At 51.2% G+C, this 21,157-nt stretch overlaps 2 protein-coding genes across 2 annotated transcripts in view; one reads left to right on the top strand and one right to left on the bottom strand.

Moving 5' to 3' along the window:
* Positions 1–5,298: 5,298 nt before the first annotated feature.
* Positions 5,299–21,157, bottom strand: part of LOC134562084 (zinc finger protein 239-like) — a 200,387-nt gene continuing 184,528 nt past the window's right edge. Inside the window, exons 2-3 of the mRNA XM_063419542.1 lie at positions 7,789–7,870; positions 5,299–7,603 (exon numbers count right to left, since the gene is read on the bottom strand). Of these exons, the coding sequence (XP_063275612.1) occupies positions 6,855–7,603; positions 7,789–7,843 (804 nt within the window). The 5' untranslated portion in view covers positions 7,844–7,870 and the 3' untranslated portion in view covers positions 5,299–6,854. The remainder of the gene's footprint in view (positions 7,604–7,788; positions 7,871–21,157) is intronic.
* LOC134562116 (zinc finger protein 239-like) lies at positions 9,168–11,069 on the top strand. The gene is made up of 3 exons (XM_063419571.1): positions 9,168–9,298; positions 10,046–10,127; positions 10,313–11,069. Exons 2-3 carry the CDS (start codon positions 10,073–10,075, stop codon positions 11,059–11,061), a joined length of 804 nt encoding a protein of 267 aa, XP_063275641.1. The 5' UTR covers positions 9,168–9,298; positions 10,046–10,072; the 3' UTR covers positions 11,062–11,069.

Below are 21,157 nucleotides of genomic sequence, written 5' to 3'. Positions count from 1 at the left end.
TAAACCGTATCATAAGGCTTCAAGCAGTCGTAGAGATAATAACAAACAAAACTGGTAGTGCAATAGAATTAATATCCAGGCAACAAACTCAAATCAGAGCCGCTGTGTACCAAAACAGGTTAGCACTAGATTACCTATTAGCTGAAGAAGGGGGCGTTTGTAGAAAATTCAATACATCAGATTGTTGTTTAAAAATAGATGATAATGGAGAAGCTGTCCTGGATATAGTCAATGATATCAGAAAAATCGCCCATGTACCAGTCCAGAAGTGAGAATCCATGCTAAGTACCAGCTAGTGGGATAATGTGCTAGGAATAGAATGGTAGAAGAAACTAGGTTTTTTCCTCTTATGTGCTACAGCTAGTTTAATATTCCTCCCTTGTTTGATCCCTTGTTTTATCAGATTAATCACTAGTGTAGTTCAAGGTATGCAATTAGTGACCTTGGATCAAAAGATGAATACAACAAAAACGGTACAAAAGATAATAGTATTAAGGAAACAAAACAGAGTAGCAGACCCCCTCCAGGAAGCCAGACTGATTTATGAAGAAAATGAACATAGAAAGGATGCAAGAGAGCAGTAAATATCGCTCGAGCCAATTTTATTATAAAAAGAAAGAGGAGGGATTGTGAAAAAGGCATATTGGGTGTGTGGCTCTACGCAGATATTTACTATATGTAATATGCTAGGTAGAAAAGTTATGCAATATTAACATTTTAAATAATGTAGCAAATGTAGTTTTTAACATTGAATCTAAGTAAGAATTGTGTGTAAGGTATTGTCCTTAGCTCAAGAGCAAAGAGAAGATAACCCAGAGGTTTCTACACAGAGAGAACAATTACAACAAGCCAGACTAAAAACCCCTCTTGGATGTTTCAGAGGGAAAGATACATATCTCCTCGAAACCACCCTGACCACTCCAGACCCTGCATATCTCCTTAAATCTACCCTGGTCAAGCGAAGACCATTGTATATCTCCTTAAATCCACAAAGCCACCTGGTTAAGCCAGACTCCAAGACGCCAGGGGTTTTGCAAAAGGCTCTTGGCAAACGGGCTTTTCTTAGATAAAGTATGCATAATCATCAAAGTTTGTCCTCAAAAATAGAGATGCTTCTCTCTAACGGGGCCCTTCTTTCTCGCAGCTTTGGTCTGAGAGGAGAGGGGACGGTAGACCCGGGCTACCTTTCTTTGCTCTTATTACCTCATTATTTGTCCTGTCTCTGAAAACTTTTTAAACTTTTATTATTGTATTAATTTTTTTGTAACCAATTTTTATTCTTTATTAAATTTTCATAAATTTCAAAAAGCGAGTTATTGGCATATATCACACCCGGGATCCCCTCCCTTCCCCGGGATCCCCTCCCTTCCCCGGGATCCCCTCCCTTCCCCGGGATCCCGTCCTGTCCCCGGGATCCCCAGCTGTCTCCGGGATCCCCTCCCTTCCCCGGGATCCCCTCCCTTCCCCGGGATCCCGTCCTGTCCCCGGGATCCCCTCCCGTCCCCGGGATCCCCTCCCGTCCCCGGGATCCCCTCCCGTCCCCGGGATCCCCTCCCGTCCCCGGGATCCCCTCCCGTCCCCGGGATCCCCTCCCGTCCCCGGGATCCCCTCCCGTCCCCGGGATCCCCACCTGTCCCCGGGCCCGTCCCGCACCACGCGGCCGCTCCCGCCGCCGGTTCCGCTCCCAGGGCCATCCGCCCGCCTCCGCCTCCGCCTCCCTCCTCCCCAGCCCGTCCCATCGCTCCTCCCTCGCCCTCCATCCCTGCAGGGTGGCTCCTTCCACAGCCCCGCCATCGGCACCTGCGGGGGCCGTGCCCGCTGGGGCCGTACCCGAGCGCTCCGGGAAATGTTTCCTTCTCAGCTTTTTCTCCTCCCTGCAGCTCTCCAGGCACGGGGGATCCCCTTGGGGCAGCACCAAGGCTTTTCCACCTGCCTCCCTCACCTCGCCCTGGTCTCCCTGCCATCCCCAAACCATCGGGAAAAGCTTTCCAACCCTCTCATTCCGATATTAAAGGCAGGCCTTGCTTTGTTTTGGCGCTGGGATCACACAGCCCCAGCTATTTCACACACCAGCTCCTCTCTGTGTCACTAATACAAATCCATCCCTTTTCCCAAACTCACACGGATTTGCTGAACGTTCCCACAACTTCATGTACATATTTAATGACTTCTGAGAACTCATTTACATCAGAGGAAGGGATCTCCCAAGGGTCTCTGGGGGTTGTTTGGGGAACATCCCATTCCTCAAATGATCCTATTATGGTCATGAGCCTCCTAAACCCAGTTTGTCCCCTTTGAAGGCGTCCCAGCTCCGGGATGTGGCCAAGACACACCTTTGCCCCAGCACTGCTCAGAGCCCAGGCTGTATTTTCATGGCTCAGACACCACTTGCACAAGGAGATGGCTGAAGGCAGGAGTGAGCACTGGCTGGGAATGTTCAGGGAATTCACAGCTCTAAACACTGTTTGTCAGCGTTCCAGATGTTCCCAGCGTTTGTTGAAGATTGCCCCAGCTCTGTGCTGGTTTTCTCCCTGGAGCCCCAGCGCCGGTGGCCAACATGCCTGGATGTGGGTCAGCTCCGTGCCTGGCGGTGCCTCCAGCACTGAGCGCCCTCAGGGGCAGCCTGAGGAGCTGGGAATGCCAGGCCAGGTGGGAGAAGCTGATGCTGCCCGGTGTGTGCACAGAAATGAGGCCGTGTCTCCTTGCAGGGCATTTGCAGGGCAAGGCCCAGCTCAGCCCACACTGCCATGTCCAAACCCAGCCCATTTCCTGCACGCTTTTCCACAGGATCAGTTCATTCCCGTTCCCATTGCCCCATCCCTCTCCTTTCCTGCCAGCACATACGTAGCCTCCCTCACACACTGTCATTACCACGGACCCGTAACAAGGAATTCTGGCTCAAGGCATGAGAAATAAGGATTCACTTTAGTCTTTCTTGAGATCTGGCTGTTGAAAGGCTCCAAACCTACAGTGTTTCCTGTGGATCTTGGGAACTGGGGCCCTGGAGCCTAAGTGCCACAGCCAGCTGGGCCCTTCCACAGGAGGAAAAGTCAGGGGTTTTTAAGTTCCCTGAGGCTGATCCAGTTGCCATCACCCAAGCCCCAGGAATAATCAAAGCGAGTGGATCAGTGCCATTAAAAACATGGAAAGAGCCCAAATCCGACCATCAGGTTTGCTCATCCAGGTTTGCTGGGGAAGGGTTTTGTCTCCTTGGCTGCTGAAAGCCAAAGGGAGATTTGGAAGGAGCGCTAAGATCCCTGTGGGGTTTAGGGATGTTTGGGATGATCAGTCAGTGGGATGAGCTCAGGGCATGGATGGGGTCCCAGAGCCTGTGCTGGGTCAGGCACAAGAACAGGAGTTGGATGGAAAAGGGGTTTTCCCATGTTCTTCTGATGGAGAAATGCAGCACAATCCCTTTCCCTGGAATAGCAGGCCTGGAGCTGGGGCATCCCTCAGGCCTTGTACCTGCCCAGGTGCTCACGGGCAATGATCACTCACTGGATCTGTGCTGTGCCCTCCTAGATCTGCAGGGAAAACCAGAGACAGGTGAGCCAGCAGCTGGGAAAGGTGTTTGACCAGAGTCTGCACACCTGTGACCCCTCCCTGAGCCAAGCCAGGGGGCAGGAAGAGGCAAAGCTTGGAAAAATTAGTGTGACAATGACCCATAAGAGGCAATAAGCACATCCAGGTGTGTGTTCAGTGCAGGAGGGATCCAGGGATCCCCCAGGCAGAGCCCAGGGTGCCTCCAGGACAGCAGAATTTGGGGATTTTAGTATTTCAGCTCCCAATCCTGCCTGAAGTTGCTTTGGCAAATCACTCCCATACCTGCAAATCCACTTTCTCTGAAGTCACAAAATCAGGATAATATTCCCTGTGGTCAATATGGTGCGTGAATTCATGTTCTTATCACAGAATCACAGAATCACAGAATAATGAGGTTGGAAGAGACCTCTAAGATCATCAAGTCCAACCTATGCCTTAACTCCTCAACTAGACTATAGCACTAAGTGCCATGTCCAGTCTTTTTTTAAACACATCCAGAGATGGTGACTCCACCACCTCCCTGGGAAGACAATTCCAGTCCTTTATTATTCTTTCAGTGAAAAATTTTTTCCTAATATCTAACCTGTACCTTCCCTGACGTAGCTTGAGACTGTGTCCCCTTGTTCTGTCAGTTGCTGCCCGGTGGAATGGATATTATGGATTATAGTATGTTAAATCATAAACACAAACTGTAAATATGTCATGTGAAATGTAACCTTAGTTCCAGCCAGCCACGGAATTGACAAATTCCGAGGCAGGCAACTCCCAGAAACCACCTTTTAGGAGGAGACAATGAAATGTTGGGAACCCAGGGCACTGTCATTGGCATCAGAAAGGAGGAACATTAGAATAAGCAATCAGTTCTTCCTCCCAAAGGCAGCAGAGTCATCAGAGTTCCACCATCTCGCTGATCACTGGAGAACATCTGTCCATTCAAAATTTCGGCTCCCATTCACTCACGGGAGGACCCAAATTGACACTTCTCCCTCCCATAGGAGACCCCATTCAGCAGACCAGTGACACCGATAAATTCGAATAACTATTCCAGGGAAACAAAGAATTGTGGGGAAATCTTATGCCAGGGCAAAATAAAGTGTATAAAACCGGGACCCCAGACGGGGCCAATTGGTGAACACTGGGGGACTGCAGTGCGACAGAGGCTGCTTTCCGTTCACCCTTTGACGATCCCGGGTCATCGTCACCGTAACTCCGCTTGTTGGTTTTACTGAAATTCTGTAATTTGACTTTTTTAATAAATCAAATTATATTCCAATTGGCACAGTTAATTGGCATTCATATGATACGATAGGATATGATGATATGATATATATTACATTACATTGTGTTATGTTATATATTACATTATGTTATATATCATATATCATTATCATAACATATCTTATATAAACAAGGGAATAAAAATAGGTATAATTTGCACCATATTTAAAACATATGATAATAATACCATGCTAATACATAAATGAAGAACCCAATGTTATTTTTATAAAATAATGTCATTTTTAACACGTGGAAGTGGGGAGTGCTGGGTGCTGCGGCTCTGCCTGGCAGCTGCGGAGCCCGAGCCAGAGGAATTTCCTGTTTCATTTCCTCTCTGACATCTCTTTCCTAATTCTCTACCTCACATTCCTTGTACAGTGTGAGAAATGAAGCACGCTCCGCTGAAAATTTTTAAGAGATTTAATGAAGGATAACAAGGGATAAAACAGAAAGCAAAAGACACAGGTGCCTGCAAAGCCAGTACACACCCACTGCTTCAGTCTGCAGTCTTTTATACCGTTGCAGATGTATTATTTCCTCAAGTGACTGAGCAGATTTAGTTTGAGCTGGTTGACCACAATCTTAATTCAGATTTTCTGCAACTTCGCACACTTCAAGAGTTGAACACGTGGGAGGTCTAGGGTGGTCCTCTGATGCCACTTTAAGGGGTTTACTATTTCTCCTTTTATGCTCTTCTGCTCTCCATTTATACTATCTTGGACATACATACTGCAATAATAATTATATCTTAAAATACACCCTTTGCAAGCGCACTTACATCTTGTGAAAGCCTTGCTTCCCCTTTAAAACAGCTCACAAGAATTAACAAATATTATCCTACTTCAAAGCAGTGTGGAACTTACCATATTTATTCACAGCAAAATACTAATTTATAATTAAAGGAAATAAATTATAGAAAATCCAACTACTACATGACTGTTTATAACATTCAATTAAACACATGTTCAATAAAATCCATAGGCTGTGCTGCTGTGGTCTCATGTGCACCTCACTGGGGTAGAGGCGTCTCTCCCTCCTGGCACTGCAGCCCACGGCCAGGGGCCCTTCCCACTGCAATGGTTCTGGGATTCTGTCAGGGACTCACTTTCCTTTTCTTCTTCCCTCTGCTTGGAGCTGGCAATGGGCTGGAAAATGTCCAGCAAACCAACCTTTGCTGTCTGCTTTGTCAGCCTACACAGCTTCAGGACCTTGTCACCTGCCCCTTGGGCACAGCTCCCCTGGGCAGCAGGGCAGAACTGGCACCCTGGGAGCCTTGGGAATTCCCCTCTGGGATCCACGGCACACGCTGGGATGATCTGGAATTTCAGTGTCCATGACACAGCACCCCATGCCCCTCCCAAGAGCCCTGAGTTCACTTAAACCCATCATCCCCCACATTCCCTGGAAGTTCACCCCATGTCCCCACCCATGTCCGTGTGCCCTGATGTCCCCACCCATGCCCAGTATCCCCACCATGCCCCCAATCTTGGCCCTCCATGTCCCCAACCGTGTCCATGTCACCCCCATGTCTCCAGCCATGTCCATGTCACCATCCATGGCCACATCCCCTTGAGCTCCTTTTTTATCCAGGTGCCCACAGGGGGCCAGGAAGATGTGAAGACCACCAGCCAGCTGTCTTCCCACCATGGATCACCAGGACTGTGGATCTCCAAGGCTCTGCCCAATGGGGCTCACTGGGGATCATCCAATGGGCTCCTCCAACGGGGGATGGAGTTGGAGCAGCGCACAAAGCTCTTCCCGCACGCGGGGCACTTGTAGGGCTTCCCTTCCTGCTGCCTCCATTGCTCTTGGGTCATGGCACAGCTCTGGGACAAGCTCTTCCCACACTCAGGACATTGTTAGGACCTCTCTCCACTGTGCATCTGCCGGTGGACAAACAGCTTGGAGTGCTGGATGAAGCTCTTCCCACATTCTGAGCACGTGTAGGGGCATTCCCCAGTGTGCACTGTCTGCTGCATGATCAGGCCAGAGCTGTCACGGAAGCTCTTCCCACACTCCTCATACACACAGGGTCATACCCCAGTGTGGAGCATCTGGTGACTTTTGAGGTGGGAGCTCTTTGTGAAGCCTTTTCCACATTCTGCACATTTATAGGGCTGTTGACCAGTGTGGATCCTCTTGTGGACTATCAGGTGGGAGCTCTGAGTGAAGCTCTTCCCACATTCCCCACACTCATAGGGCCGTTCCCCAGTGTGGATCCTCTTGTGGACAATCAGGTTGGAGCTCTGAGTGAAGCTCTTCCCACATTCCCCACACTCATAGGGCCGTTCCCCAGTGTGGATCCTCTGGTGGACAATCAATTTGCAGCTCGTAGTGAAGCTCTTCCCACACTCCCCACACTCATAGGGCCGTTCCCCAGTGTGGACTCTCAGGTGGATCATCAGGCGAGAGGTGTCTCTGAAGTGCTTCCCACATTTCCCACACTCATAGTGCCGTTCCCCAGTGTGGATCTTCTGGTGCCGGAGCAGCCTGGACTTTGCACAGAAACTCTTCCCACATTCCGAGCACTGGTGCAGCTTCTTGCCATTGTGAAGCTGTTCATGCACCACCAGCTCAGAGCTCTGGCCACATCTCTGGCTGCCTTCCTGGCACAGGGTGGGTCCTTCCTCCTCGGAGCACCCTGGCATGGGTTTGGAGCCCCTCCTCGGGTGGGATCTCCGCGCCTTTTCCTCCCCGTTGCATTCCTGTGCCATGGGGCCTCTCAAAACAGCCTCTTCCACGAGGTTCTGCTGAGGGGATTTGTCCTCCCTGGGCTCCTTGTCTGGGGGAGGAAGGACAAGGACAGGTTGGGATTTGCCTCCGTGCCAGAGGGAAGGGCAAGGAGATCCCCCCAGTGCATCCCCGGCAGGACGGCGTCGGCAGCGGGGTTGTCCTGCAGCCGGGGCCAGGCTGGGCTGGGAGATGGAGCAGGAGAGAGGGGCAAAGGGGCACTGACTTCCTCCTCACCTCCCTGGGGGTCCCGTGACAACTTCCTCTTCCTCACAGCCTTCTCTTCCTCCATCCAGCCAAAGTCTGGCACTGGGAATTCCTGGTGTGGGAAAAGACATTCTGTGAGTGCATTGGCTTTGAAGGTCCTGCTGTCCCAATCATCTCCAGAAGTCACCGCCTGTCTGGTGTCCATAAAATCCTCCAAAAAATCAAGGAGTCCAAAAACACTGTCCCAGGGCTTCCCTCTTTCCACTGTCCTTCCTTTGGGGTTATGGGGGTCCCTCTTCTCAGAGCTGCTGGGGGCCCGTGGGTCCTGGGCATCCCCCCTCTCCCGCCTCCTGCTTCGGCTCGCTCAGGGGGTTTTGGGGCTGCCAGGGCTCATCCTGCCCTGATTCTGACTCGGCTCCCTGCTGTCCCAGGGTCCTCTTCCTCAGCATTCCCCCACTCCAGCCACTCAGCTCTTCTTCCCCCACTCCTCGACAACACTTTCACGCTCGAGGGGCCCGGACCCCCCTCATCTCCAGCCTCCACCACCCCTCCACAAACACTCCACTCTGCAATCTGCGAGTTCCAAACCCCACATTCCTTCCCCTCTTCCCCTCCCCCCCAAAAAATAAAAAGCCAAAACCCCCCAACCGTACCGGGGATCCCGGGATAGATTTGGGGCGAGCTTCCCCTCCCCGTCACCTGCGGGCTGCCGGGCAATGCGATGCGGTCGCGCCCAGCGGAGCTGCGGCCTCAGCGGGCTCGCCGTGGAACACCGACCCTCTCCCGCTGTCCCTCCTCTCGGCGCTCCTCGTGTTGCTGCTCCTCCCCTTCGTCTCTCCCTCCTCTTCCTCCCGCCCCTCCTCCGCCCCCAGCCCGGGCCCCCCTTTCCCGCCCGCTCTGCCCCGCGGTCGCCGCAGCGCCGCTGTTGGGTAGGGGGGAGCCCCCGGGAGCCCCCGGGGATGGGCGGGGGGCTCGGGGCTCCCCCCAGGGCAGACCCGGCCGTGCCGTCCCCCTGCCCCCCGAGCCCAAACTCCGCTCCCGGGGGTGCCTGGCTGCCAGGGGTGGCACAGGGGGGTGGGAGTGGGGAGCGCTGGGCGCTGCGGGGGCAGCTGCAAGCCAGAGGTGTTTCCCATTGCTTTTTCTCTCTGACACCGCTTTCCTATTTCTCTACCACACACTTCTTGTTCAATGAGAGAAACGAAGCACACTCCTCTTAAACTGTTAAGCGTTTTAATAAATGATAATAAGGATGCACACTGTCCCCAAGCCCCCTACCCATCCCTGGCGGGGTCTCCCCACCCAAACGCCGGTGCTGCAGCGGCCGCGCTCCGGGGAAATGGGGGGAAGGGGGGTCGTGCTGGTGGTGGAGGAGGAGGAGGAGGAAGAGGAGGGAGAAAGGAGGAGGAGGAGCCGGAACAGGAAAAGAGCGACGGAGTTCGACGAGCGGCCCGCAGAGCCCACCGCACCTCCGGCCCCCGCAGCATTGCCGGTGACCAGGGAGAGGGAGCTCACCCCAAATCTCTCCGGGGGTCCCCGAGAGGTTTGCGGGGTTTTTTTTGGAATGGCGTTGGGAGCTAAGAGATTCCAGAATCGCGCCGCAAATATCTTTGCATGTGCCTGGGAGGTTTTTTGGGGAGGAGATGGGGATATTTTCAGATCTTGCAGGAGTGCAAAGCTGAGCCGTAGTTGCCCCTGGGGGGATTTTGGGGTCCCACGAAGCGATCGCGCGGTGCCGGCGGGGCGGGACGTTGGTTTTGGGGATCCCGGGAGAGGCGGGGATGAAGGGCGGGAGGCCCGGAGTGGGGAGCGGGGCGATGGCAGAGCTGGGGCAGCTCCGGCAGCCTGGAGGGGTGGTGGAGGCTGGAGATGAGGGGGCTCCGGGTCCCCCGAGCGTGAAAGTGTTGTCGGGGAGTGGGGGAAGAAGCGCTGAGTGGCTGGAGTGGGGGAATGCTGAGGAAGGGGACCCTGGGACAGCTGGGAGCCGAGTCAGAATCAGGGCAGGATGATCCCTGGCAGCCCCAAAACCCCCTGAGCGAGCCGAAGCAGGAGGCGGGAGAGGGGGGATCCCCAGGACCCACAGGCACCCCAGCAGCTCTGAGAAGAGGGACACCCATAACCCCAAAGGAAGGACACTGGAAACAGGGAACCCCTGGGACAGTGTTTTTGGACTCCTTCTCGATTTTTGGAGGATTTTATGGACACCAGACAGGCGGTGACTTCTGGAGATGGATTTGGACAGTGGGACCTTCAAAGCCAATGCACTCACAGAATGTCTTTCCCACACCAGGAATTCCCAGTGCAAGACTTTGGCTGGATGGAGGAAGAGAAGGCTGTGAGGAGGAGGAAGTTGTCACAGGACCCCCAGGCAGGTGAGGAGGAAGTCAGTGCCCCTTTGCCCCTCTCTCTTGCTCCATCTCCCAGCCCAGCCTGGCCCCGGCTGCAGGACAACCCCGCTGCCGACGCCGTCCTGCCGGGGATGCACTGGGGGGATCTCCTTGCCCTTCCCTCTGGCACGGAGGCAAATCCCATCCTGTCCTTGTCCTTCCTCCCCCAGACAAGGAGCCCAGGGAGGACAAATCCTCTCAGCATAACCTCATAGAAGAGGCTGTTTTGAGCAGCCCCATGGCACAGGAATGCAACGGGGAGGAAAAGCCGTGGAGATCCCGCCCGAGGAGGGGCTCCAAACCCATGCCAGGGTGCTCCGAGGAGGAAGGACCCACCCTGTGCCAGGAAGGCAGCCAGAGGTGTGGCCAGAGCTCTGAGCTGGTGGTGCATGAACAGCTTCACAATGGCAAGAAGCTGCACCAGTGCTTGGAATGTGGGAAGAGTTTCTGTGCAAAGTCCAGCCTGGTCCGGCACCAGAAGATCCACACTGGGGAACGGCGCTACGAGTGTGGGAAATGTGGGAAGCGCTTCAGGGACACCTCTGACCTGATGATCCACCTGAGAGTCCACACTGGGGAACGGCCCTATGAGTGTGGGGAGTGTGGGAAGAGCTTCAGTGCCAGCTCCAGCCTGATCTCCCACAAGAGGATCCACACTGGGGAACGGCCCTATGAGTGTGGGGAGTGTGGGAAGAGCTTCACTCAAAGCTCCAGCCTGATTGCCCACAAGAGAAGCCACACTCGGGAACGGCCCTATGAGTGTGGGGAGTGTGGGAAGAGCTTCACTGCCAGCTCCAGCCTGATTGTCCACCAGAGGATACACACTGGGGAATGGCCCTATAAATGTGGAGAATGTGGGAAAGGCTTCAGAAAGAGCTTCCACCTCAAACACCACCAGATGCTCTGCACTGGGATATGACCCTGTGTGTGTGGGGAGAGGAAGATCAGCTTCCTTGACAGCTCTGGCTTGATCATGCAGCAGACAGTGCACACTGGGAAATGCCCCTACACGTGCTCAGAATGTGGGAAGAGCTTCATGCAGCACTCCAAGCTGCTTGTCCACCGGCAGATGCACAGCAGAGAGAGGCCCTAACAGTCCTGAGTGTGGGACGAGCTTGTCCCAGAGTTGTGCCGTGACCCAAGAGCAATGGAGGCACCAGGAAGAGAAGCCCTACAAGTGCCCCGCGTGCGGGAAGAGCTTTGTGCGCTGCTCCAACTCCATCCCCTGTTGGAGGAGCCCATTGGATGATCCCCAGTGAGCCGGGTTGGGCAGAGCCTTGGAGATCCATGGTCCTGGTGATCCATGTTGGGAAGTGTTGGGGGTTAGATTTGTTTCTTTTTCACTTATAGGATTTTTTTCCTATAAGCTTCCCATAGCTAGAAGACTACAGACTGTGTGCTTGATTTAAAGAAAGAAGAGTCCAAATGAGATGGCAGCACCGGGCTACACCTGTTGTTTTTGGGTCTCTGGGAGTTTCCCTCAGAGTGGGGAGATAACTGGAGTTTTGGGGGAGGTAAAGGACAGAGCTGGGGGCAGCTGCTTACTCTTGCTCTCTGCATGGGAGAGAGGACGGTCGGGCTGGTGCTCTCTGCGGGAAGAGCTCACGGTCATCACTGCGTCTTGCCCTGGGAAATTGCCGACATCTGCTCATGTGCTCGTGTGCCCAGGGATTCTGAGCTCACCTCCTCCTGCCCTGCTGGGCCCGCCGTCTCGCCATCGCGGCCTATTCGGGGCTGCTTTGAGGCTTTCTGCTACTCTGTAGCCCTGCCCTGCCCTGCCGGGACATCCCTGCCGCTCCAGCTACCAGCGGAGAGCTTCTGAGCTCATCCACCAGCCCGGGGCTTTCCACCCTTCCAGCTTGGCCTCTCGGAGTCCTGCTGGGCCACCGGGATCAAACTGCCCCAGGCTTTGTGAAAGAAAGCCCTCGAGGTTCCTGGTTCTGTTTATTATTAATGTTGTAGTTGTTGTTTGTTTGCTTTGTCATACCTACAGTTAGCCGGGGAATCAGCCAGAGTCAAGACAGCACTCAATATGAGTTAAAAATCTTGCTCGTTTATTCAGCTATTTGGCTTACATTTATACTATGCTAAGCATATCATGCACCTAACTCTGAACATCATTGGTTAAACCATAGTGTTCACGCGTCCTTGCAGTAGACATAATTGGTTCAGAAGCTCTGTCCACGAGGCTAAATGCTGCAAATCTTCCCTAACTTATGGTCAATGCATCCTGTCTAGCATCCTGTTACAGCTACTGTTCCAAGTTTTACTTCCTCCTTATCCCATCTAAGGAATGGTTCAAGGACGTTTCATCCTCTACTCATCCCTTAAGCTAAGAGCAGGATTTTGCACATGTCCCTGCTTTTCCAGCCATGCATCCACAACATACCAGTGAAGAACTGTTCTTCCTGGCCCCATCCTTCTGCCTGAAAGCCCCCCTTAATTTTCTACATCATCATCGTTTGGAGGGAGAGGATTTGAATTCTCCACCCCTAGGGAGGTCCTGCCCTTCCCTAGCAGATTCCTGTCTGTCAAACCAAGACAGGAAGAGAGCTGGCTGGTGGTCTGCACATCTTCCTGGCCACCTGTGGGCACCTGGATACAACAGGACCCCAAGGGAATGTGGCCATGGATGGTGACATGGACATGGCTGGAGACATGGGGGTGACATGGACACGAGTGGGGACATGGAGAGCCAAGACTGGGGGCATGGTGGGGATACGGGCATGGGTGGGGACATCAGGGCACACGGACATGGGTGGGGACATGGGGTGAACTTCCAGGGAATGTGGGGGATGATGGGTTTGAGTGAACTCAGGGCTCTTGGGAGGGCCGTGGGGTGCTGTGTCATGAAACTGAAATTCCAGATCATCCCAGCGTGTGCCGTGGATCCCAGAGGGGAATTCCCAAGGCTCCCAGGGTGCCGGTTCTGCCCTGCTGCCCAGGGGAGCTGTGCCCAAGGGCCAGGTGACAAGGTCCTGAAGCTGTGTAGGCTGACAAAGCAGACAGCAAAGGTTGGTTTGCTGGACATTTTCCAGCCCATTGCCAGCTCCAAGCAGAGGGAAGAAGAAAAGGAAAGTGAGTCCCTGACAGAATCCCAGAACCATTGCAGTGGGAAGGGCCCCTGGCCGTGGGCTGCAGTGCCAGGAGGGAGAGACGCCTCTACCCCAGTGAGGTGCAAATGAGACCACAGCAGCACAACCTATGGATTTTATTGCAGATTTATTTTATTGAATAATTGAATAAACAGTCTTGTAGTAGTTGGATTTCACTATAATTTATTTGCTTTAATTGCAAAATTGTAATTGCTTGTAAATAAATATGATGCCTTCTAAAGTGCTTTGAAGTAAGAGAAATTTGTAAATTCTTGTGATCAATGTAAAAGGGGAAGCAAGGCTTTCACAAGATGTAAGTGGGCTTGCAAAGGATGTATTTTAAGATACAATTATTATTGCAATATATATGTCCAAGATAGCATAAACGGAGAGCAGAAGAGCATAAAAGGAGAAATAGCAAAACCCCTTAAAGTGGCATCAGGAGACCACCCTGGAGCTCCAAAGTGTTCAACTACTGAAGTGTGCGAAGTTGCAGAAAATCTGAATTAAGATTGTGGTCAACCAGCTCAAACTAAATCTGCTAAATCATTAGAGGAAATAATACATCTGCAACGGTATAAAAGACTGCAGACTGAAGCAGTGGGTGTGTACTGGCTTTGCCAGGCCCCTGCGTCTTTTGCTTTCTGTTTTATCCCTTATTATCCTTTATTAAAATGCTTAAAAATGCTTCATTTTTAACCCTGAACAAGAAATGTGAGGTAGAGAAATAGAAAAGAGGTGTCAAAGAGGAAAAGAAATAGAAATTCCTCTGGCTGGGACTGCGCAGCTGCCGGGCAGAGCTGCAGCACCCAGTGCTCCCCACTTCCACCTGTTACAAACGACATTATTTTATAAAAATAACATTGGCATCTCATTTATGTATTAGCTTTTGCATGTTGTTATTGATCATAAGTATTTAGATATGGTACAAATTGTACGTCTTTTTATCTCCTTGATAATACAATGTAATATATCACTTTAAGTAGGAACTGTATTGCTCACAGAAATAGTAGTGTAATAAATATAATGTCTATGTATTGCTGTCGTAGTTGGGGGGGGGAGGTGAATTCCTCCAGGGGGATGTGGGCAGTCCAATCAGTGATCAGCTTTTCTGCTGGCACCTGGGTTGGTCACTCGGAGGTTTAGACACGCCTCTGAGGACACAAAGAGTTAAAAGCAGGAGTCTGAGGGGCTCGGCCTCTTTTGGGTTCCGGTTTCAGCAGTGGAAACATCTCTTCTCCCCTGCTCAGCTCTGGGCTGAGTGGGGGAGGGGGAAGCCACGTGGCCAGGCTCGAGACAACTACGCGGTAGAACTAAAGTAAGCTGGGGCCCGGGGGGGAGAAGAGAAGGGACAGAACTGGAACTGAGCTGCCCCATCCAGGATGGAGGGGTGGAAAACTGTAGAAGTGCCTGCTGTGTGTGCTCACCCCCTCCTCCCCCCCAAACTCCGGGAGAAGGTGCCCAACCACGTGGGAGTTGCTGAGCTTGGGAGTGCCTCCGCCTGCAGCACCCTGCTGAGAAGAAACTGTTAACCCTTGCTTGGCAGAAAGAAACTTTTCTTAGACATTGATTCTCATGACTAGTGGTTTTCGGAGAGAGGGAAGCGGCCTGGGACCGAGATGATAAAGCATGATTGGAAGGAACCCAATGGAAGAATGAGAGGAGTAGCCTTCTGAGCTGGAATTCTCTTGCATAATGTCAGCCATGGACTAAACTTGAGTCTCTTTTGAACATAAACTGCATTTTTGGGTAGATGCAGCTGCCCCTTGCTTTTGCTACAGTGACTGGCACTTGAAGAATTGGAGCGAGCAGAGAAAAGAGGGAGAGGGTGAGGTGGTGCCCTCTGCCCTCAGGGCAGACCTGCTCCTGAAACCCCGGCCCCTGGGTGAAAAGAAGAGAGCTCGGCATGCAGCATCCTTAAAAAGCCCTGTATGTAGTTTTAGCCTATGAGACAGCAGTGAGAGCGCTAGACATAGGAAAAAAGAGAGTGTCACCTTAGCAGACTTCTCCGAGCGGTGCTATAGGTGACATGGAAACACATAAGGGGTGGACCCGTGTTTTCTGAGGAACAGTCTGTAGTGCGAGAGAGACTCCTCTCTCCCTTGCTGAATTGAAGATTAGTTTGTTTTTTTTGAGTGGTGACTGTTTGATCTAAAACCCAGGGGTTAGTCTGTGAAGAGTGATGGGTGGAGAGGTAGAAACTGGGAGAAGAAATGTTCTAAGAAGTTTTTATTTCTGTCTCTGTGTGTGTTTAAGAGTATTTTGTCCCTGTTCTTATGTAATTAATAAAGTTTTGGTGGGTTTTTTTTTTTGTTTTCAAGATTTAAGCCTGCTCTGCTCTGTTCCTGATCACATCCCACAGGAGTTGTTAGAGAAAAAACATATATTCATGAGTGCACTAACATCTAGCCAGTGCTAACCCATGACAATTGCTTACACAAATAATGCTGTGATGAACGGCTTATACTCTAGACCTTAGCAAAACAGAAGCTGTGCAAAGGCTTTTGTGTGAGTAGGAAGAAGAGTGTGAGGCCATGCACTGCCTGCCCTGCCCAAGGGATAACAGTGACACAAGACAGAGCACCGGAGGAGACTGGGGGAGAGCTCGTTAACTCCTGTGATCAGAAAAGTGTGAAACACCAAGGATGAAATCACGGGAAGGAATCAAATTGATTCACTTGATCTCAGGATGTCACACCGGTGAGTCAGCATGGGAAACCTGAACATGAAGAGCCCCTGCAACATCCAAAGCTCTGGGGACTGTTTAAATGATGTATAAGCTAACAGATATGCATGTAAGCCCAGCTATGGTACTGTATATATAGAACATGATTTTAAGGTTTTTTTGTTGCTCTTTGGCCGTTTGTCAAAAGCCCCCCAGCGCTGGAAATACTGCTCTTCTTTTACCCTGTTACTAAACTTTTAAAAATTCTGAAGAGTGAGCTTTGTTTTCCACAAGGAGCAGTGAAGCTCCTTTGGAACAAGCTTTTTTTGTCTCTGCTGCCCCTTCGGCATCAGGAACCCACCCGGGAGCTGCCTGGGATCCATCTGGGAACCCTCCTGCAGATTTTCCCAGGAAGTGCCCCAGGAACTCCCCCAGCAGCCACACAGGAATGAGAGGAAAGATGTGTGCTAATGTCTTTACATCAGTGTCTTTACAAAATAATTTGACAGGTGAAGGTATGGGTGTTAAGGTCTTTGGAACCTTAATGTCTCCACTGACTTCGGGCAGCAGGTTCAGTTGAAGAGCCCAGACAGAAGCAGACAAGGGTCTGCACCAGCCTGGACTGCTGAACTTTGGGGTAAAAGGACAGGTTCAAGGAGGAATTTGTGGTTGGTGGCTTGGGAAGGCTGTACCTTCCTCCAGACAATGGGAAAAGGAAGAGGGCAACGTGCTGCTGGCAGTTTAGGATAAAAGGAGGCTGCGTCCTCTGAAAGCTGGAGAATGAAAAACCCCATGGACTTGTGCCCTGGTGGGCTCTCTCCCTTTATTCGAATAAAGTTGAAGGACTCCTCTGTCTCCTTTTTGAACACAAACCTCTGGCATTTGTGGATTTTCCTGACAAGGTCTACCCAGAAATCCAGGAAACACGAAGAAACTCCATGGTTAGCACACTTTAAAATGACACCAAACTTGACGAGGTTTTTCAGATTGAGCACAGACTTTCTGTTCAGCACTATCAGAGCACAAGGCAGAGCTCCTCGGGCTACTGGGACCAGCACCACTGGAACTGCAGAGCCCAGGGGGAACCCCCTGTCCAGGGCTGCTTCTGCAGAGGGACTTGGGGTGCCCTGAAGGCCTCAGGAAGGGTCCCCAGTGGAGCAGTGCTGGAAGCAGTGGAGCATTCAGAGTGGAGAAGGGGCTGTGGTTGTAAGAGGCTGTTCACCATCATGGTCCCAGAGCAGAAATGAGTGAAAACCAGCGAGAGGGGAATCTCCCCTGCTGGGAGCTGCCAGATCCAGAAAGGGCAAACTCAGTGGAAGAAGTTCCATTTCCTTTGTCCTCTTTTCTGCACCAGCTCTTCTGATGGTGCGAGGCAGAGAAGAGCTGAGGTGCCAACCCCGGGGATTTCTGTTAGGCTTGAGCAAATCTCACCCGGGTCGTGTTGTCAGGGCTCTGCGGGGCACTGACAGGGACATCCTGGGGCACACGGGGGTGTGTGAGCACAGGGCTCTGGGGCGTGCTGGAGGGCACCAGGGACATCCCAAGGGGACAGGAGGGCAAAGGGGGCCTGGAGGTCCTTCGTGAGCACCCGTGTGCTCAGCAGTGAGCTGTCCCCATGCCCCTCAGGGACACCCAGAGCCTCTGTGCCCAGGCAGTGGTCACTGGGGAGGTTCCACGTAAACAATCGCTGGGAGCTGTTGCTGGGGACAGTGGCTGTGTCACAGTGGGGACAGGGGCTGTGTCACAGAGGAGCCCTTTGTGACACCCCACTGCAGCCCCTGTGCTCAGTGTCCAGCAGGACAGGACAGGAACACAGAGCTGGTGAGGAGTCTCTGCTCAAAAGCTTGAGACCTTCCCTGCTTTCTCAGCATCCCCCTGGTGCTGAGGTTTTTCCCCAAAGATTCCCATTTCCCCCTTCTCCACTTCCAGCCCTTTTATTTCTTCTGCAGGATACAGAAAAAATAAACCCCCCAAGGTGCAGCCCCTGCAGATGGGTAAGTGAGGGGCCCTGGTGGTTTTGTAGCTACAGGGCTCAGTAAAAATGCCAGAGATCAGTGTGGTGTGAACTCCCCACATCTGTGAATAATAAGTCGTGTTCCACCTAATGCTTCCTTGGTGTGGGAAACAGAAAAAGCAGAAAGTCTTCATAGCAGTGCAGATGTAGGCATAAATTTAAAAAGATACAAGAATGAGGACATAGAACAATAAGACTGTCCTTTTTGTGCTGAGTAGAGTAAGGCCTTAGCAAGTAGAAAAATATGTTAAGCAAGATAATAGAAAAGTTTAACAATGATGCTTTCTTATAGGTCCCCAAAACAACTTTTACAAATATGAAAAAGAAATTTATTATATTCAGAGTTAATATAAGTATTATAATATATATCATATAGTTATTTATTATAAGTTGTAGTTATTATAAACAGTTTATTGCAATCACAATTTATAATCAGAGCCAAAAGAAGATTATTACCCTTAGCAAGTCAGGATTTTACAATTACCTATTTACACTTAAAAAAAGGGGTATGCCAGTAAAAGATTGACCAATACCTATACATTCTGACCCTTTAACCAAAAAGCAGCTTAATAATAAACCAAAGTTACTAATGAGAACAATCCCGTGAGTAACTAAGACATTTAAACCAAATAACTTCCCAATACAATATCCAAACCCCAAGAATTCGAAATTCTTAGTTCTCTAACAATAGATTTCTGCCTTATGTTTTCAGCTAGTAATTAGCAAGAAAGCAGTTCCTCAATATATTCCCCATTACTTTGCATAAAAAACCTCAAGTTTTTATTATAATTATTCACTGTTGGAGTAATCTTTCCAGAGCTGACCAATATCCACAACAATTACCAACTAATGCCACATCCATTACAATCAGTAATATGCTGACAAATGTCAGCAGTATTACACATACCACCCTACAAAATAAAGCAGCAATTAATTTTGTTTTACTAGCACCTAAACATACTTGTAAAGAATTTAAAGAATTGTGCTATATAAACCTATCTAACCATTCCAAATCCATCCAAAAAAACATACAAAAGCTAAAAGATTTAACAACTCAAATCAAAGAAGACAATGAGTCAGAGTTAGACAATTTGTTTGAAAGATAGAACTTTAGACCTTAATTAAAAGAATGCTGTAAAATAAGTTTACATATATATTAGTTATTTTAATAGTAGTATTAGTAGTAGTACCTGATATACTTCAGGGTGTACAACAGATAATAAACAAAACCATCAAAGAAACCTTTATCATCCAAAAAACAAATGTGAGAAATAAAGTTATGAAGAATTCTCAAAATCTTACCAAAAATCAGTCTTGTACAGTTGCCTACTAACTCCACAGTAGTGTAGACAAATGTTGGAGCCCATGTTTCCATGGATTCTCAACAGAGAGAGAAAAGTACAGGCGCTGAATTAAAGCCTTTAGAGAAATTAGAATATATTAAGCCACGTATACATAAAGTAGAGGTTTTAGCTTTAATTTTAAGAAAATACACTCCAAGTGCTGTCCTAGGGTGACTTTTTGATGCTGGTATCCCCGCTCATCTGTTCTGTTTGTGCTGTATATTGAGTTCTGTGCCTTTAACGCTGGCTCTGAGAGCAAAGCAGGGAAAGAAGCACCGCCAAGTTTATTTTGAGAACAGCTCTCCTCCTTCATGCTGAAACCCAGGAAGAAAAAACCCTCAGGAATCGGGGTTTTCGCCTGGACAGAAGCAGCGGCCAGGGCGGGAAAGAGAACCTGACCCTAGCGGACGGGAAGCCGTCGGACCAGCCAATGGATGCCATGGCGAAGGTCGTGAGTTTGATTCATAAACAGTGGGGAATTAAGTGCAAGCTCAGGGATTTTCACCTTGCTATTGCAAGATTATTAGCGATTGGGGTGATTGAATGCCCAGTAGAAATATTACATTCGGAGGTGGGGGGGAGATGCATGGTCGCGCTAGCCGAAGATACAAAATCCTCGGGCAGCGGCAAAAGTCTCAAAGCATAGGGAAAGGTCGAGCAAGCCCTACGCAAGGCGCATGAGGAACAGGAGTTCTGGAGCGCCGCATGCGTGTGTTTGCTAGCTACCCCAAGCTGGGGATAGGAGCCACAATGCAAACAGCGTCTGAACGCGATTTGTCCGAGGGTGGGGATCCACAGGAGCCAGACGCATTTCCCCGCTCCCTGATCCCGAGCCCAAAGCCCCCGGTGCCGTCAGAAAACCCCCGGACCCCTCCGCCAAACTCGTCGGGTCCCCCCTCGCCCGCGGAACCTTCCTGAAAATCCAGAGGTTCCCCATCCGTCTCTTCGCCACCAGCCAGCGTTTCGGTGCCCGAGGCGCGGCAGCGTGCGTGGGTTTTTTGGGAGGAACTGAGGGGTGAAGCCAGAGACGCCAAAACGTGGCACGGGAGGAGACGCAGGTAGCACCCCCGCCATACGCGTTTGAAAATGGCGCTGGCCGAAGGGAGGGGCAGGGCCTGGATACCCTCGGCGAGGAGAGCCTGGTGTGGCGGGTGTCTGCTGATGCGCATGTGCGGGAAAAAGACGGGGAAGAGGGAGAAGAGCGCATGCTCGGACAGGAGCCGCGGATTCCTGCTGACGCGTACGCGCGGCTGGAAGGGAGAGAGTGCATGCTCAAAGCGGCGCCGCGGCTCTCCACGGGCGCGTATGCACGGGAGAGCGGCAGACAGCGCGCGCCCAGCCCGGAGCGGCGGGCTTTCGCTAACACGTATGCACGGGAGAGCGGCAGAGAGCGCATGCCCAATCGGGAGCCACGCTCAGTGCTGCTTCCATTTAAGGGAGAGACCTCCCCCCACGGGAGGCAGGGCAAGCCCAGGGGGCGGGAGCAGCGCCACCCCCGAAGGGAGGGGCAGGGCCGGAGCTGCACAAAACAGCACGGGAGCCCGGAAGTGCGCTGGCAGTCCACTTCCGACTCTCAGTCGGACACCACCAGCGGCAGCAGTTCAGGAGAGCTGTCGGACACTGATTGGGACTCAGAAACAGAAAGAGCGGAGCTAACACGGTTTAGAGAGAAACCTAATAAAACCCTAAGCCACTCCGAAAGGGGTTTACAATGCGAGCTGGCCCGGTTCACTGACTGGGGAAAGATAAAAATAGCTTGCGCCAAATGGGCACCGGCGGCTGCAGTGAAAGCCTTCCCAGTAAGGGTTACCGGACCGGAGGGTAACCAGCAAAGAACATATACGCCGGTAAACCCCAAAGATGTACAGACAATTGTAAAAGCCATCTCAGAGAAAGGC

The sequence above is a fragment of the Prinia subflava genome, chromosome 26 (assembly GCF_021018805.1).
Source record: "Prinia subflava isolate CZ2003 ecotype Zambia chromosome 26, Cam_Psub_1.2, whole genome shotgun sequence".
Taxonomy (NCBI): domain Eukaryota; kingdom Metazoa; phylum Chordata; class Aves; order Passeriformes; family Cisticolidae; genus Prinia; species Prinia subflava.
The sequence above is the reverse complement of the archived record's forward strand: the minus strand, read 5'-3'. Positions and strand labels throughout refer to the sequence as shown.

Bases quoted from the DNA above. Each gene is read 5' to 3' on its own strand.
- LOC134562116 (XM_063419571.1), top strand. From the start codon at position 10,073: ATGGAGGAAGAGAAGGCTGTGAGGAGGAGGAAGTTGTCACAGGACCCC. The intron at 10,128-10,312 runs GTGAGGAGGAAG...TTCCTCCCCCAG, and splicing joins GTCACAGGACCCCCAGGCAG to ACAAGGAGCCCAGGGAGGAC.